We start from the raw sequence: 18304 nt of genomic DNA, 5'->3' as shown, positions 1-18304 counted from the left end.
CTCCCCGCCAGTGCACAAATTTTTGTGCACCCGGCCTCTCGTCCTATATAATAAAAGGATAATATGCAAATTGACCCTAATGGTGGAACGACCAGGAACGACTGGTTGCTATGATGCGCACTGACCAACAGGGGGCAGATGCTCAACACAGGAGCTGCCTCCTGGTGGTCAGTGCACTCCCACAGGGGGAACTTCGCTCAGCCACAAGCCAGGCTAATGGCTGCGAGTACAGCGGCGGTGGCGGGAGCCTCTCTTGCCTCCTTGGCAGTGCTAAGGATGTCTGAGGGTTCCTGGGCTGCCAGAGGGATGTCTGACTGCCAGCTTAGGCCTGATCCCCCGGACAGTGGGCCTAAGCTGGCAGGTGGACAGCTCCCGAGGGCTCCCGGGCTGCGCGAGGATGCAGGCCAGGCTGAGAGACCGCTCCCCACCCCCAAATGCATGAATTTTTGAGCACTGGGCCTCTAGTGTAATAATATTTTACTCATTTTGTAAATTGAAAAGAAATAATGACACTTAGTGAAAATGACACTTTAAAAGAACTTCTGTTTCAGTTCCTTTTAGTTGCAGCACATAACTCAAATTGGACCAAAAGGGTTGTCCAGAATTTCTTTCAGTCAGCTATTCTCAAACCTTTGATCTCAGGACCCCTTTATACTCTTAAAATGACAGGTTCATTTCCTTTATTTCTAGAAAATGTCTGCTAAATATCAAGTCTGAATAACCATAGTTTATCTGTTGTTCTTTCTAATAAAAACAGTTTTCTGTGAAAAAAAGTTGCTAATTCAGCTTGCAATTCAAAGAAGCACACAAGTACTGTTCCTGGGGACAGTCACCATACTTCTTACAGCAGAAGTACTTGCCTAGTTCCTTCCCATTTTATCACACAGAATACTAAAATGCTATGTGCTCAAAGCTTGAGATTTATTAAAAGTAATAAAATAACAAGACATTAAATTAAGCAGTCTTTAAAATTTTCTTTTTCTTTTTTTTTTCTGTGAGTGCCTGACACTGAAGAATACAATGACTACTGTGGTTTGGTGCTACTGCCTTTTGTTCTAAGGCACTTGCAATTTTGCCCACCATTGCTTTTATACCTTGATTAAAAATGTTTACACAATAGAAAAGGCAAATAAAGTGATAGTATTATTAAGAAGATAGTTTTGACTATGCAGACTTACTGAAAGGGTCTGGAGGACACCCTCAAGGTTTTTTGGCCATACTTTGAAAACCTCTGCTTTACATTAATGAGTAGGTCGAAATCTTTAGGCTGTATGGTATGGCAGTTGGCAATGAAGAGCTTGCCTTCTGAGATAAATTCCCTGGATTCAAAATCTGGTTTTACTTGACTGTGTGACACAGAGCAAGTTACAGAACCTCTCTATACCTCAATTTCCTTATTAATAAACTAGAGGCCCAGTGCACGAAATGTGTGCACTGGGGCGGGGGTGTCCCTCAGCCCAGCCTGCACCCTCTCACAATCCGGGACTGTGGGCTCCCAACTGCTCGCCTGCCTGCCGGCCCGGTCACCCCCAACAGCTCTCCCCTGCCGGCCCGGTCACCCCCAACTGCTCTCCCCTGCTGGCCCAGTCACCCCCAACTGCCCTCCCCTGCAGGCCTGGTCCCCCCCAACTACCCTCCCCTGCTGGCCATCTTTTGACCACATGGGGGTGGCCATCTTGTGCAAGGGCATGGCGGTCAATTTGCATATTACCTCTATTATATAGGATGGTGATAGAAATAGTACCCATCCTGTAGGTTATTTTGAGGTTTAATTAGTTAAAAGAGTGAAACACTTTGAAGAGGAACTGGCACATAGTAAACATTCAGTTACTGTAAGCTGCTGCTGCTATTATTATTTTTATTAGCATGTTCTTTTATAATAAAGCTAAAAGATTTCTATGGATAGGGTAATTCTCTCTCTTTCTCTAACTTTTTCATATCTCTTAAAAAGTTTGACACTTGGTATGGCTCAGTGGTTGAGCATTGACCTATGAACCAGGAGGTCATGGTTCTATTCCCAATCAGGGCACATGCCCAGGTTGCAGGCTCGATCCCCAGTGGGGGCGTGCAGGAGGCAACTCATGGATGATTCTCTCTCATCATTGATGTTTCTATCTCTCTCTCCCTTTCCGTTCCTCTCTAAAATCATATAGATATAGATATAGATATAGATATAGATATAGATATAGATATAGATATAGATATAGATATAGATATAGATATAGATATAGATATAGATATAGATATAGATATAGATATAGATATAGATATAGATATAGATATAGATATAGATATAGATATAGATATAGATATAGATATAGATATAGATATAGATATAGATATAGATATAGATATAGATATAGATATAGATATAGATATAGATATAGATATAGATATAGATATAGATATAGATATAGATATAGATATAGATATAGATATAGATATAGATATAGATATAGATATAGATATAGATATAGATATAGATATAGATATAGATATAGATATAGATATAGATATAGATATAGATATAGATATAGATATAGATATAGATATAGATATAGATATAGATATAGATATAGATATAGATATAGATATAGATATAGATATAGATATAGATATAGATATAGATATAGATATAGATATAGATATAGATATAGATATAGATATAGATATAGATATAGATATAGATATAGATATAGATATAGATATAGATATAGATATACTGAGTGGCCAGATTATTATGACCTTGCTGATCAAGTTCATCCTATCATGTTGATGGCGTATCCCAATGGAGATGGCTTCTTCCAACAAGACAATGCGCCATGCCACGGTGCTCGTATTGTGCAGGAGTGGTTTCAAGAACATGAGGGAGACTTTACCTTGCTTAGGTGGCCCCCACAATCACCAGATCTTAATCCAATTGAGCATTTGTGGGACGAAGATAAAAGAGCCATCAGGCAGCTGGTTTCACAACCATCAAATCTCACAGAACTGGACAGTGCTATTCATCAGGCATAGTGTCAGATTCCTCGCATCACCTTTCAATATCTCTTGGAGTCAATGCCAAGAAGAATCGCTGCAGTATTGAAGGCAAAAGGTGGCCCAACGAAGTACTGATGGGGTGGTCATAATAATCTGGCCACTCAGTGTATATCTATATATATCTATATATATCTGTTTAGATATCTATATATGTTTATATATCTATATATTTATACATATTTATATATCTATAAATAAATGTTGACACTGTATTTTGCATTGTGGTCCTTCATTTAATATTTGTTGATATGAAAAGAGTATTTAGTTTTTGGTATATAAATAGTTTTCTGTAAATAGATGCTTCTCAAATACAGTTATAAGAAGTCTTCTCTTAATTTGTATGATTTCTTCTTAAAACTTTCTTTATATTGTGTACATCTTTTTTCTCAATGGGGAAAGGATTTACCAATTCCAAATTAGTAGATTCTGGATTCTTTGTATTTAGACAATTAGTGGTCCTGAACATAATCTTATAGAAAACCTTTAGAAAGGTTTAATTGAATGTTCACATTTCCCACAGGTTTATTTATACATGTTATTTCCTAATCCCTGTTAAAACCTAGGACTAAAATGCACGAATGTACCTACATTCACAAAATTATTTTATTTACATTTTGACAAACTGGGGAAGTGTAATGGTATTAATTGTTAGTGGATCTATTTTAAGTCCTGTTAATTTTTAGCCATTCTGCTAAGAGACAGGAGATTCTGAGATTCTGGTGACTCAGTGGGGTCAGTTAGACATTATGCTGAAATCACAACTGAAATAGTTAAGTTGCTGAGAGTGTGGCATGAGGTAGAGAGAATTATGAAGATCTTGAAGAGTCTTTGGGGAAAATGGGAAAGAAAGATAATTGATAGACAGCCCAACAATCATCTTCAAGGTGATGTAATTGTCCTCCTTTTCCTTCCTCCCCCTTCTTTTTCTTCTTCCTCTTACCCCTTTCCTCCTCCCTTCTTCTGCCTTCTTCCTTTGATCTTTTTCCTCTCTACAACTCATCCCTCTCATGCTTCTTCATCCCCTTTTCTCTATTTTTTTCTTCTTTTTCCTATAGCAGTGGAGGAGCAGGGAAGAATTACTGTGTGGCCCTAGGGTTAGAGTTTTGCTGGAGAGATATAGCAAAATTATTGGTGTGCAAATGAATTGTGAGTGATGGTGAAAGAGTAATTTGGATGATGAGTCCAGGAATGTAGCCTGGATGGGAAGGAAGAGAATTTATAATGGACTGCCAGGTTGGGAGAAAATGTAAAAGTTAGGGATGTGGAGATCTCTGTGAGGTTGAAGAACAGCAGATAATGAGAGTCATGGTGTGATAGGCCTGGGAAGAGAGTCCTGGATAGGTAGGATCCAGAGTGTAGTCCTTATAAACTGGTTAGCTAAAATGGACTAGAGCAGTGGTTCTCAACCTGTGGGTCACGACCCCTTTGGCGGTCGAATGACCCTTTCACAGGGGTCGCCTGAGACCATCCTGTATATCAGATATTTACATTACGATTTATAACAGTAGCAACATTACAGTTATGAAGTAGCAACGAAAATAATTTTATGATTGGGTCACAACATGAGGAACTGTATTTAAAGGGCCAGAAGGTTGAGAACCACTGGACATTGGAATCCAGAACATCAAAGAATTCAGACATCGAAATCCTAGGATGGTGGCAAGAGGCATTTGAAGGGAATATTGGTGCCAATGTCAGGTGCCAAAGGCTTCTTAAAATGAGCAGGAGTGGCCCTGGTTGGGTTGCTCAGCTGGTTGGAGCATTGTCCTGTACACCAAAAAGGTGTTGTGAGTTTGATTCCCAGCTGGGGTGTATACAGGAGGCAACTGATTGATGTTCCTCTTTTACATCGACATTTCTCTTTCTCTCCCTTCCTCTCTAAACTAAATAAAAATAACCCTAACCAGGTTTTCTCAGTGGTTAGAATGTCAGCCAGCGACTGAAGGGTCTTGGGTTCGATTCTAGTCAAGGGCATATACCTCAGTTGCAGGCAGTTAAAGGCTCAATCACTGGTCCCGGTACCGTTTGGGGCACATGTGGGAGTCAACCAATTGATGTGTCTCTGTCACATTGATGTTTCTCTCTCTCTCTTCCCCTCCTCTTACCCTTCCACTTTCTCTAAAAACCAATGGAAAAATATCCTCAGGTGATGATTTCAGAAATATAAAATAAAATCAATAAAAACATATCCTTGAGAGAGGATTAAAAAAACACACACGCAGGAGTGACTGGGAAGTCCCTGGATGGCTGCAGTGAGGAAGGTAGTGTGAAACGGAGCTTTAAATATGAGCTTTAGATAAAGGGGAATGGCTTTGAGAAACTAGAATGCCCACACATTTCCCTTGCTCCTTTGTGGTGCTGGAGAGAGTTCTGGGAAGTTATATTCTTTGGGAAAGCCATGTTTTCTTGGAATTGGGAGTTGAAAAAAAGTTGAGGAAATGGAAATTTAATGAGGAACAGGGTTTCAGTAGGCTTAGTGGGATTGGTTGGTTAATGATGGAAGACCTAGGGCTGGAGAAGCACAGAACAGTAAGATGATAAGGAATTTATTTACTTAATTATTATACACTAGAGGCCCGGTGCTCAGTCCCTCGGCCTGGTCTGCGGGGATCTGGCCGAAACTGACTCTCCAACATCCCCTGAGGGGTGCCGGATTGCAAGAGGGCGGTTCTCGGATGACACACCCTGGAGAACCGCAGCTGCCAAGTCACCGCAGCTCAGCAGCTCCTGTGTTAAGCGTCTGCCCCCTGGTGGTCAGTGCACATCATAGCTATCGGTTAGCCGGTCGAACGGTCGATCGGTCACTTAGGCTTTTATATATATAGATTCTAGGAGTAAGAAACCTCATTGGAAGAACTATCCTTGAATTAACCCAGCCTGAGTACTAGTTGAGTTGGTGCAGGAACTAGTTGAACATATCATGCATTAATTTTCTGGCCTGATTTCAGAGAGTAGCCTGGCAGGTTCATTTTCTGTGCAGTCTGCGCCTGCACCATGGCTTTCAGAGCTGCAATTGTGGTCCCTTTTAGGGAGAAGCTTTTATTCTGCATGATGTGGTAGTGGGGATGCTGATTTGCCTATCTGTGTTGGGATTAGGGGAGAAGATGGGTAATGTTCCTTGGCAAGCTCCTTTTGTAGGGGCTTTGTAGAGGTGGAATCTGTCTGTGTGATGTGCAGAGCTGGAGTTCTTAGTTGAAGGCTATTTGCCTTGTGTGGAGTACCAACAGTGCTAGAAATACACGCCCTCCTTCCCCTGGCCCTCTTTCATTGCCACCCAGGCTAATGTCCAAGGTGAACCACATTTCACTTTCTTTCATTTGTGGATTAATCACATGCATATGCCTAGTGTTTTAGTCATTCTTGAGGGACTACATCCTAATATTTCCAGGAAGATTTATAGTCATCTCAAAAGTGAATTTTCAGATAGTGCAATTGAAGTAGTAGCCTAAGGTCCAATAATTTTAAATAAGTAAAATATCTCTGATTGTACTGATTTATACATTTTCTTTAGAATCAAATGTAAGTTTAATTTGAATAGATTTGTAAAAAAAATTTTTTTGTTGTGATAATTTTAAAGGGTATGTAATGTAAGACAGAGGAGTACATGCTCCTCCACTCCCCTGAACCTAATAGCTAGTTGTAGTTGTCTCATGATAAATCCTTTAACTTTTATCTACATGATAACAATGAGAGTCAGTCCAGCAATCCTTGACCTAAAGTGTAACAGGAAGTCATTCTCAAAATTACCTTCTAAAGGAATGGTTTCTCTAAAATCCCAAATAAAATAAAGCCTACACTTAATTGATATGTTTTAAGATCTTTATTTCTTAGATCAGGGATGGGGAACGTCCAGCCCACAGACTACATAAAGCCTGTGAAATCATTTGGTCTGGCCCTGCCAAGGCATTAGGGGTGAATTAATGAAATACTTGACCAAATATAGCAGGCTAATTTTTAAATTGATAGTTTTGTATGGCCCACGAATAATGTTATAAATATTCAAATGGCCCCTGGCAGGAAAGAGGTTTCCCACCCCTGTCTTAGATGAATAAGCATATGTAACTATTGATATAAGTATATCTGTTTTGTGTAGTTTTTCTGTAACTGACAACATATAAAATGATCTTTCTGTAATTAATGACATTTAAAGTAATCACTAGATACAGTCACAAACAAAACCAAGACATTGAATATGGAATGATATTCTACTAGGAGGTGATATTTGTGGTGGTCATGGTTTACAAAGACAGTGGTTTTTAAAAAATTTTTATGAAATATTTCATATTTATGGAGCAGTATAAGAAAAAGATTATGAGTATGATAAGCTGTAACTGTTAATGTAATTATTTATCTCTTTGCTTTTTTGCGGTGGTATGTTATAAATCTTAATTACCCTATCTAATAGAGAGGGAATATGCTAATTGACCCTCACGCAGTTGTAAAGATGGTGGTGCCCACAGCCAATAAGGAGGGAATATGCTAATTGACTGCCCTGCCCTCAAAGATGGTGGCGCCCACAGCCAATAAGGAGGGAATATGCTAATTGACTGCCATGCCCTCAAAGATGGCGGCTCCCACAGCCACAAGATGGTGGCGCCTAGTCCCCTCAGCCCCACCGGGGCGGCAGGCATGTTGCAAGGCCGGGCCTGCCCCCAGGTGGGCCCAGCCGCTCCATGTGCCTGCCTCTGGAGTCCCCCAGTCCCCTCAGCTGCCCAGGGCCAGCCCAAGGCGCAGACAAGCCTCGGATGGCAGCTGCCCAGCCGCTCAGGGCCGCCTGAGGCTCAGGTAACCAGGGCAGGCCGAGGCTTGCGCTGCCGGTAGTGGCAGCAGCAGAGGTGTGATGGGGTGTCACCTTCCCCTGATGGCCGGGTCGCCTCCCGGACTGTGAGAGGGGGCAGGCCAGGGTGAGGGACTCCCCCTCCAGTGCATGAATTTTCATGCACCGGGCCTCTAGTTATAAATATAGTTACACACGTCATTGTATAAATTTTTGAAACCCTCTTACACATGTCCCCCCTATTTTGTGGGCAGAAATAAAACTGTTAGGAGTCACAAGTAATAGGATAAGATACTAGAGGCCTGTTGCATGAAAAGATTCGTGCAATAGGCCTTCCCTTTCCCTGGCTGCCGGCACCAGTTTTCCTCCGGCACCCGGGACCCAGGCCTTCGCTCCGGCTGGAGCTGCCTTTAAGCCCTCGCTGCTCTGGCCGAAGCCGCCTTCAGTCTTCGCTCCGCCGCTTCGCGCCTACGTATGCAAATTAACCGCCATCTTTGTTGGCAGTTAATTTGCATATCGCTCTGATTAGCCAATGGTGGGCATAGTGAAGGTACGGTCAATTTGAATCTTTGTCTATTATTAGATAGGATTATATCTGGAAAAGGTTTTATTGTTAACATTACAAAAGTTTTCATTACTTATCTATTGACCATAAAGTACAAAAAACTTTAACGAATTTTCCATTGCTTTTATTTCTTTAGTTAATTCTCTTAACTTTAATTGAAAGGATGCAGATGAGAGGAAGAGATAAAGGAAAAGTCATATTACAGATGAGTCTTCCTCTCACCATTCAAATTACCATAAAGGATATATTTTAAAAGTAAGGTATCAATTGCTAGGTAGCAATTTCCTTGCATATTTATTTTTATTAAATTAAACACCTCTAAGACTGGGTTGTTTAACTTCTCTGATTTCTCATGACTACTTTAATGTGTAAATCTTCCATTGTCCTCAGGATTCAAAAATTTCCTCTATGGAGCGTGGGCTCCGAGACTTGGAAGAGGAAATTCAGATGCTGAAATCGAATGGGGCTCTGAGTACTGAAGAACGGGAGGAAGAAATGAAGCAAATGGAGGTCTATCGGAGTCATTCTAAATTCATGAAAAATAAGGTAATGGTATGAGATATTGTAATTTTAAGAAGGGGTTTGAAAATTGATGCTTATTCCTACGTCCTTGCTGATGATGTAGCACTTCATACTGTTTTATCAAACTTCAGGGAAGACTACCTCTAAAATAATTCTTTCAAGTGGAATTTGCCCAGAATTAAACTCAGAATTACAGATATTCTAGAGTTATTTCAAGTTTTCACTTAAAACAAAATTACCTGTATGAGGCAAAGTATACATTATTATAGTTTAACATTTCATGTCTATCAGTATTGCTGAGATGATTTAGTAGGATTACATCCAGATGAGGTTTTCTCACTATGTGAGGCATTTAGTTCTCTATCTCTTGTGAAGTATTTTAAAAGTCAAAACCCTAAGAAGCTGAACCCAGTACACCCCCAACCCCCATCCAGATATGGCTGAAATAAAATCATGTTTTTTCTTCAAATATAATTCCATAAAAAAACATTTGCTCTGTCCCTTGGAGAAGATCCATTTGTATCAGGTTTATTGTTTCCCATGTGTGTTTCAGGTATATGCGAAGTAAGATAAGTATCACATGTCTCTCTATACTTATAAATTCACACAATATTACTTCCTTAGATCTAAAGCCATTTAGATTCTATAAACTATTTAGGCACATTGGAGTATTTAGTTTATTATAATTGTCAGTTTACAGGTTTGTTGTGGTTTAATTAAAAATCATACTTGTAATTATAAAATACTAGTGGCCCGGTGCACGGATTCATGCACATTGAAAGGAAATTAATTGGAAGAAAGATTTGTGCAGTAAACATTTATTTTTAAACTAGAGGCCCAGTGCACGAAATTCGTGCACTTGGCGGGGGGACCCTCAGCCCGGCCTGTGCCCTCGAAGACTGGGAGCCCTTGGTGGGGGGGGCAGCGCGTCTAAGCCAGCAGTCCAACATCCTTAGTGCTGCCACGGAGGCAGGAGAGGCTCCTGCCACCGCCACTGTGCTCACCAGCCGTGAGCCCTGCTTCTGACAGAGCAGCGCTCCCCTATGGGAGCGCACTGACCACCAGCGGGTAGCTCCTGTATTGAGCGTCTGCCCCTGGTGGTCAGTGCACATCATAGCAACCGGTCATTCCGCCATTTGGTCGATTTGCATATTAGCCTTTTATTAGATAGGATTGCCAGTGCCTGTCATATGTACTGGCTAGTTGGTTGCGTGCGATTGGCGCCAATGAGAGCTTTATATGTATCACGCATGCGCAAGTCAACGTTGTGCATCATATGTACCGGCTGGTTGGTCGGACGGTTGGATGGATGTACGGTTGGTCACTTAGCCTTTTATACATATAGATTACCTAGAAAATAAGTATCCCCCTTCCTCCTGCCATATCCCAATTATATTATTCCCCAATTTCTCAGAAGTGAAAATTGTAAGGGAATGACACAATTAAAACTATTCCTCCTGTTTCTGACTTCTTACTGTGGTACCCATACCTGACATATAAATCTGTAGAATATTCCACTATTATTTTAAGAATCTGTTGTTAATGACATGACTACTGCCAATTTCATGTTAATTTGAAACTTAAAATTCACATATTCAAACTTTCTTTTAGTTTTCATTTTTTTGTCCTAATTTGAGAAAAAATATTCAGCAATATAAGGTCTGGTTCTCATTTGCTGATTAGCACATCCCAGTTAATTTTAAAAACTCTGTGAAAATAGAGACACCATCTAGGGTCCTTTGAAGAGGGAATTAGGGAAACAGATTTGATTGGGTTACCAATATATGTTATTGTTACTTCCAGTTACTGCTCTGGCTCAAAAGCAGATAAGATCCAAGTTGACACATAAATAAAAAAGAATAATAATGTCGTGACAGGTAGAGCAACTGAAGGAGGAACTAAGTTCGAAAGAGGCTCAAGGGGAGGAGCTGAAAAAGAGAGCGGCTGGTCTTCAGGCTGAGGTCTTTGCCGTAAGATTTACCCTCTTGTGTGCAGTGATCCCACAGTGGGACCCTGCTAGCTCTGGCTTCTGGGTGGCTTATACTTTTCATTTCCTATGGTTGGCAGCTTTGCCCAGTACTGGCACTAACCAGCCTGCTCTGCTCTTTAACCAACTCCTGTTCAGCAGCTTGAACCATATGTCACTTGTTTGCAGTGAGCTCTCACATGTTCTGGAAGCCCTATACCTGGTTCTTTATTGTTCCTTTTGTCACTGTATGGATGGTACTTCAAAGCTTGTTTATTCTCAACTCCTTTCCTGTTATTAGAGACTTGTTGGTTTACATAAATGGTAGTTTCTTTTTCTTCTTAGGTATATACAGATGTTCTAGGTCCATCACCTAGTATTTATTTGAATTTGAAATTCTTGAGTAAAGTGCTTTATCTTCATATGTAGACATCATCTTTAAGTTTCCATTTGGTGGTTTTGCAAAAAAATGTTCCTTTCTATAAAATAGCTGTATAAGCAAGATGGCGGCATAGGTACTTTATTCACATGCCAGCCTTGGAAAAAAGGCTTCCCTTGTGTTATCCTATTACCCAGCCGACCACTCAACTTTTTCATGAAGTCCTGAAATTGGTTGAGCAGAAACAATGTGTGAAATGTTAAAAATTGAGTATAAAATGTTAATTGGAAATAAAAAAATAAATAAAAAAAAGCTGTATAGAAAGTGATTAGAGTTATTTAGACTTACCTAGTAAATTAGATAATTAAAGTCTCTAAATCAAATTCAGTTTTCTTTCTTAAAGAACTTAAAATTCATTTCAAAATATAATAAAATAGCTAACACTTGAGCACTTATTATAAGCATTTTATAACCTATTAAGTAGGACACTGAGGTAACAGAGTGGTGCTTAGGAAACATAGCCAGTAAGAGTCAGAGTTTGATTTTTACATAAGTAATCTGGTTCCAGAACCTGTGCTGATAAGCTCTTCACTCTACTGCCCTATACTAGGCTGTGCACACATTTGTCACACAAGTGTCAGAAAAAACTATTCTGAAAACAATTGTGGGATAAGACTAGAATGCAGCATTAAAAAAAAACCTTATGCTAATTTGGTATGTTTGCTGTTTATGGACCACTTTATAGTACAGGGCGAGAAGTGAAACATTTTATCTGAAAGGGTCTAATTTGGTTTGTGGTAACCATGTATTGTCTAGAGAAGATAATCCATAACTTCTCTCTTTTTTTCTCAGCTACTATTAAGTAATTTATTTTTGTTTCAAACAACAGGCTAATCACTTTCCATACATTATTTTATTTAATCTCTAAACAACATAGTGGCACTGGTTCACTTTCTCCTTATTACTGATTAGGAAACCAAGGCTTGTACTCCTAACTTTTAAGCACAATTTGTGCTTCTAAACTCTGCTTTCTATTTAGAATATTTTCTTTATTTTCTCAGTCTTTATGATCAATATAACATTATTTGAAAATTCATAATGCAGATGATAGGAAACTGAGATTTTATATTTATTTTTGATCACATGATTAGAGTTAGCTGGAAATTTGAGTAATCCTTAAGCCATAGTTCTTTAGCTGAGGAAGTGATAACACTTTGAACATTTCTCCTGAATATTCATTCATACAGCAAATATGTTTTTAGTGCATTCTGTATGTTAGCGATAGGATAATACTAATGTTTGATGTTTGTTGGTAAATGGATATCATGAAAGACACTATACCATTCCAGTATGTGATAACTCCTATATATTACAGGATGAAAATAGATGCTATTTATAATTATCTTCCACTGATGTCCTTAGTATCCTCAAGTACTTTGCATGCAATAAGTACACAAATATTTGTTGAATGAATAACTATATCTGTAAATGGAGAGTTCATGCTTGTCTTCTTGTGAAATAGAAGAATAAATTAGAGATTTATTTTTAGGGCTTTTAAAAAGTCTAATTTTAATTAAAGTAAAATTTATTTTATATTTCTTCATGGAAAATTGTTCTGAAAAGATTTGCCCGTTATATCTAAGGTTATTACAATAAAATACTTTACATATATTTTCTTTAGAAAAATAAAAAGTACTTTTCCTTTCATGAGTGATACTGAAATTATTGACCTCTTGTCATATTTCTACTTCCAATAATTAATCTGTCTTTCAGTGCACAGTTACCTTCCTAAGCAGTAGACATAATGTAAAAGCAGATTTAATTTCTATTACTTTGACTTACATTTAGAATAAAAGACTATTTAAAAAATTTTTAGAAACACAAATGCAAAGAAGGTGTTAGAAATAAATATTTCTAAGTTAAGATGAAAGAAATTTATAGGAGAATGAATAATCCTATTGATTTATGGATTAATTACTCTGTCAAATTACACATGATGTAGATTCTTACAGAAAGATTTATTCATTCTCTGTTTAGGTCATCTTCATTTAGTTAGAATGGCATGTTACAGGTAATATAATTTTGTAGGTGAAATCTTTTTTTAGGTCAATACTCCCAACTCATCAAAATTATAAATATTTAAAAGCACGCATTTATAATGTCTTATAATACAAAGTGGATTTTAAGACAAAGATTTTATGTAAACTTTTGAGAATGAGAAAAATCATAATAAAAAATATAGCACAGTCAGCTTTTGGTTTTAAATTTAAATAGCAATACTAGGAAGTGTTTTTTCCTTTCTGAATTACATCTACACTAATTCTGATTTATGGTCTGAAAAGGCCTGACTTCACGAAATGAAAAAAGTGTAGTTCATATTCTTATTAATGTGTCATAGTATTCTAATTGAATTGGAATTTTTCTCTTTCCTTTTCTAAGGGATTTAAAAAAATGTTTAAGAGACACAATACATAAAACTGGAAATTTCCCTATTAGTCAAATAAGCTTTGTGAATATCTAAGATTGGATGATGCAAAGAGATGAATTATGTTCTCTCATAAAATTAATGATTAATGCTGCTTTTAGTTTCATATCTTGTGACTTATATTTGTCAAAGATCCAGATCAGAGGTGGGTGTTTTATTTCTTTTTTCCTTACAGCACTTTGTTTTTTTCTATAGATTGGTCAGGTGAAGCAGGAGCTCTCCAGAAAGGACACAGAACTACTAGCTCTACAGACAAAGCTAGAAACACTTACGAACCAGTTCTCGGACAGTAAGCAACACATTGAAGTGCTGAAGGAGTCCTTGACTGCTAAGGAACAAAGGGCTGCCATCCTGCAGACAGAGGTAAAAATAGTTTTGGGATTTGCAGGGACTTGATTCCTTGGCACCTTTTCATATGTATTACCTGTGCTCTTTTTGTTGTATAGCTTAGATTTGGGAGATAAGCATGATGTTATGATTAATTCTTTAGCAATATGATCAATTATTATACTAAAATGTAACCATTTTGTTTTTGGATCTAACAAATTAAAACTGGTACAGTTTATATGTTTTTAATACTTTGGATTTCTCTAAGTGTACTTTAAATTAGCATTGTGAAATGAAAACATAGTTATAAGATAGAAATCTAAATGAAGGTTTTGTTCTTTACCATGGTGAATCTTCTGGTCATGAATGGCAGTGAGTTTGGTTACCCCATGCTTGGATTATTAAGTATTCTTAATTTTTTATATTATAAATAGCTTTAAATAGACAAACTGAATTTGGAGATGTTCTAGATAGATCTTGTTTTTGAACTACAGATCATTAGACACTGTGCCTTCATATCCCGTTTGTTAGTATTTTTAGAAATCTTAGATTAGTCTGTCAGCCCTGATTTCAAGTAGGAATACTCTATTTCTAGGCAGATGAGAATATCATGCTTGCAATGAGAAGAAATTGGTAATGCTATTTGGATTTACTGTCTTAATGCAAATATCTTTTTAAAAATATATTTTTATGCATTTCAGAGAGGAAGGGAGAGGGAGAGAGAGATAGAAACATTGATGAGAAAGAATCATTGATAGGCTGTCTCCTGCACACTCCCTACTTGGGATTGAGCCTGCAGCCTGGGCATGTGCCCTGACTGGGAATCAAACTATAACCTCCTAGTTCATAGGCTGACACTCAAATATGAGCCACACCAGCCAGGCACTGGAAGTATTTCAATGAAATAGGTAATTTAGATAGGAATAGGTAAGTAGTTCTGCTTTGTAGAAGAAAAATAAAGCATACAGTATGGACTAGTTTTTTTCTTTTCTTTTAAAGAACCAGATCATAGATAAATAAGGGCATAGTTTGATGGAAAAAAGGAATGGGAGTAAAAAGAATGCATAAAAGCTATATCACAGATACCTAGATCAGAATCTTCAAGGGAGATGGAATGTGAAAATGACCAAAACTATTTCATATAATATTTTTGTACCATTTGGGACTTCGTTGAAAATTAGAGATTTGGATGACTTATTTTCCTTATAACTTAAAATTTTTCTCTATTTAAATTATGTTTCATTTTATTATATCAACTTCATTTTAACTCAGAGGGATATTTTGGGTATAAATAAGTCTCACAGTTAGTAAGCGTCACAGTTACTGAGTTTGAATTTAGCCTTACCTCCCAGGTGCATGATCCTGGGCATGTTGTTTACCTTCATTGTGCCTCACTTCACATATTTGTAAGGTAATGCCTACCTCATAAGGTTGTTGTTAGGATTGAACTAGTTTATTCATACCCAGTGTCTGGCACACAAAGTAATGTTACTGTAATTTTTATAATAAAATTAGCAAATATATAAACTTTCAAAATGTTAAGAGAACATAGTTGGTTTTCTTTTCATGGGCATAAATTTTATATAGAAAATTTGGTCTTTCACATTTTTATTAAGCTAAATTTAGGTTTATTAAGGGAATTTTGAATATAAAATTATGTAGAAAATGTTACTTGCATTGTTATTAATTTATAGTTTTATTAGCGTTTTCTACTTCAGTAACAGGTGTGCATGCAGTACTCCAAAAGGGTCAGAAGAGGGTGTGAGTGTTTTAGACATGAGCCTGCTTTCCAGTTTTGCTCCTGTGATAGCTTTGAATGGAGTCTGCAGGGTGGGAAACAGAACCAGGCAGTTGGTTAATGATAATGCAAACATTTAAAAGCTTGTCACATTCTAATAAATGACCTTTTCCTCTCGGCAATCCATTCTTCTCTTTGTATCCCTCTCAAATAATGTTCTTATTAACTAGGTCTCACACAGATGGGCTTGTGATTGGTCTCTGGAACCATAGAGAATAAAGACTGCATTTGTGGTCATTCTTGAATGGTTTTTATATTTGTTTTTAGCTATTATGGGAGTAACTGAATTTCAGTGATTACCTCATAAGTTACTGGGATAACTGCTCAAATATGTCGGTCTCATCTTAAAATGTAACACTATATAAGCTAACTTGCCTTTGAATTTGGGATGATTATATGTATGTAATATACCTACTTATTAGTATTTACTTTTTTTTCTTAAGTTAATTCGATGACATTGATAAGAGTCACTTCTTCCAAAGCAACATTCTCATGTTAGAGCCCATAATAGGTAGTTTGAACCAACTCTGAAAATTCTCATATATTTCTGTAATTTGATATTGATTTTATTTTTCTCCCTGCAGCTACCCTAGACTTTAATTTAACTTTCAAATCACTAAATTCAGCACATATGAAAAAGAACATGTATCAAGGAGTTTTTTTTAATTTTAAAATTCATTAAGCAAAGAAGGGATATTAGAAAAGATCTGATTTTTGAATGCCTTTTCTGTTTCTATTGATATGATGATGTGGTTTTTATCTTTCAATTTGTTTATGTGATGTATTACATTTATTGATTTGCGAATATTGTACGAGCCTTGCCTCCCCAGAATAAATCCCACTTGATCATGGTGTATGATCTTTTTAACATATTGATGGATTCTATTTGCTAATATTTTGTTGAGGATTTTAGCATCTGTGTTCATCAGAGATAATTGGCTTGTAATTTTCTTTCTTTGTAGTATCTTTAACTTGTTTTGGAATTAGCATAATGCTAGCTTCTTTGGCTTGTAATTTTCTTTCTTTGTAGTATCTTTAACTCGTTTTGGAATTAGCATAATGCTAGCTTCTTATGTGATGTATTACATTTATTGATTTGCGAATATTGTACGAGCCTTGCCTCCCCAGAATAAATCCCACTTGATCATGGTGTATGATCTTTTTAACATATTGATGGATTCTATTTGCTAATATTTTGTTGAGGATTTTAGCATCTGTGTTCATCAGAGATAATTGGCTTGTAATTTTCTTTCTTTGTAGTATCTTTAACTTGTTTTGGAATTAGGACAATGCTGGCTTCATAAAAAGAGCTTGGAAGTGTTCTTTCCTATTGAAATTTTTGAAATAATTTGAGGAGAATAGGTGTTAATTCTTCTTTGAATGTTTGGTAAAATTCTCCTGTACTGGTCCAAGACTTTTGTTTGCTGGAAGTTTTTAAATTACTGCTTCAATTTCATCAGTTGTTATTGGCCTACTCAGGTTTTTCTGATTTTTCCTGATTGACTTTGGGAAGATTGCATGTTTCTAGGAATTTGTCCATTTCACCCAGGTTGTCCAGTTTGTTGGCATATAGTTGTTCATAGTATTTGCTTGCAATCCTTTGTATTTCTGTGGTGTTTGTTATATCGCCTCTTTCATTTCTGATTTTATTTATTTGGGTCCTCTCTCTTTGTTTTTTTGATGAGTCTGGCTAGGAGTTCATCAGTTTTATATTTTCAAAGAACAAGTTCTTGGATATATTGATCTTTTGTGCCCCCCCCTTTTTTTTTTAGTTTCTCTGTCATTTATTTCCACTATTATTTTTATTATTTCCTTCCTTCTACTTCCTCTGGGCTTTTCATTCTGTTCTCTTCCTAATTCATTTAGTTGTAGGGTTAGATAGTTTATTGGTCCTTTTTCTTGTTTCTTGAGGTAGACCTGCAGTGCTATAAACTTCCCTCTCACTGCTTTCCCCATGTCCCATAGATTTTGGGTGGTTGTGTGTTCATTTTCATTTGTTTCCAGGAAGTTTTTAATTTCTTGCTTGATCTCATTGGTAACCCATTCATCCTATCTAATAAAAGAGAAACATGGTAATTAGCCGTACATCTGCTACCCTTCCCATTGGCTAATCAGGGCGATATGCAAATTAACTGCCAGCCAAGATGGCGGCCGGCAGCCATGCACTGAAGCGAACAGGGAGGCTTGCATGCTCCAGTGACGGCGGACTCCAACGTTCCCCGCCTGACTTGCCAGCCTCTCAGCTGCAACTCTAAGCAACTATGTTGCAAATATAGAAGCTAAACAAAACCCCAGAAACCTGCGTTAGTCAGCCGGGCTTCAGCCAGCTGGACCGCAACATTGTATCAAATACAGATGGTAAACAAAGGCCAGAAACCTGCTTTCAGCAGCCGAGGCCTCAGAGCTAAAGCTGGCCCAGAATAAAAAAAAAAGAAAAAAAGGA

General features: G+C 37.5%; 1 protein-coding gene across 5 annotated transcripts in view; it reads left to right on the top strand.

Annotated features, from left to right (window-relative positions):
- ERC1 (ELKS/RAB6-interacting/CAST family member 1) overlaps nucleotides 1-18304 on the top strand; it is a 462570-nt gene that overhangs the window by 91716 nt on the left and 352550 nt on the right. For 2 of the 5 annotated variants that reach the window (XM_005865923.2, XM_005865922.2), the window contains exons 5-7: nucleotides 8775-8930; nucleotides 10784-10867; nucleotides 13932-14099. In XM_005865923.2, coding sequence (XP_005865985.1) covers nucleotides 8775-8930; nucleotides 10784-10867; nucleotides 13932-14099 — 408 coding nt within the window. Of the gene's footprint in view, nucleotides 1-8774; nucleotides 8931-10783; nucleotides 10877-13931; nucleotides 14100-18304 lie in introns of all 5 variants that reach the window. The other 3 variants (XM_014539435.1, XM_014539436.1, XM_005865924.2) reach the window with 2 other exon arrangements.

The sequence above is a fragment of the Myotis brandtii genome, unplaced genomic scaffold (genome assembly GCF_000412655.1).
Source record: "Myotis brandtii unplaced genomic scaffold, ASM41265v1 scaffold216, whole genome shotgun sequence".
Taxonomy (NCBI): Eukaryota; Metazoa; Chordata; class Mammalia; order Chiroptera; family Vespertilionidae; genus Myotis; species Myotis brandtii.
The sequence above is the reverse complement of the archived record's forward strand: the minus strand, read 5'-3'. Positions and strand labels throughout refer to the sequence as shown.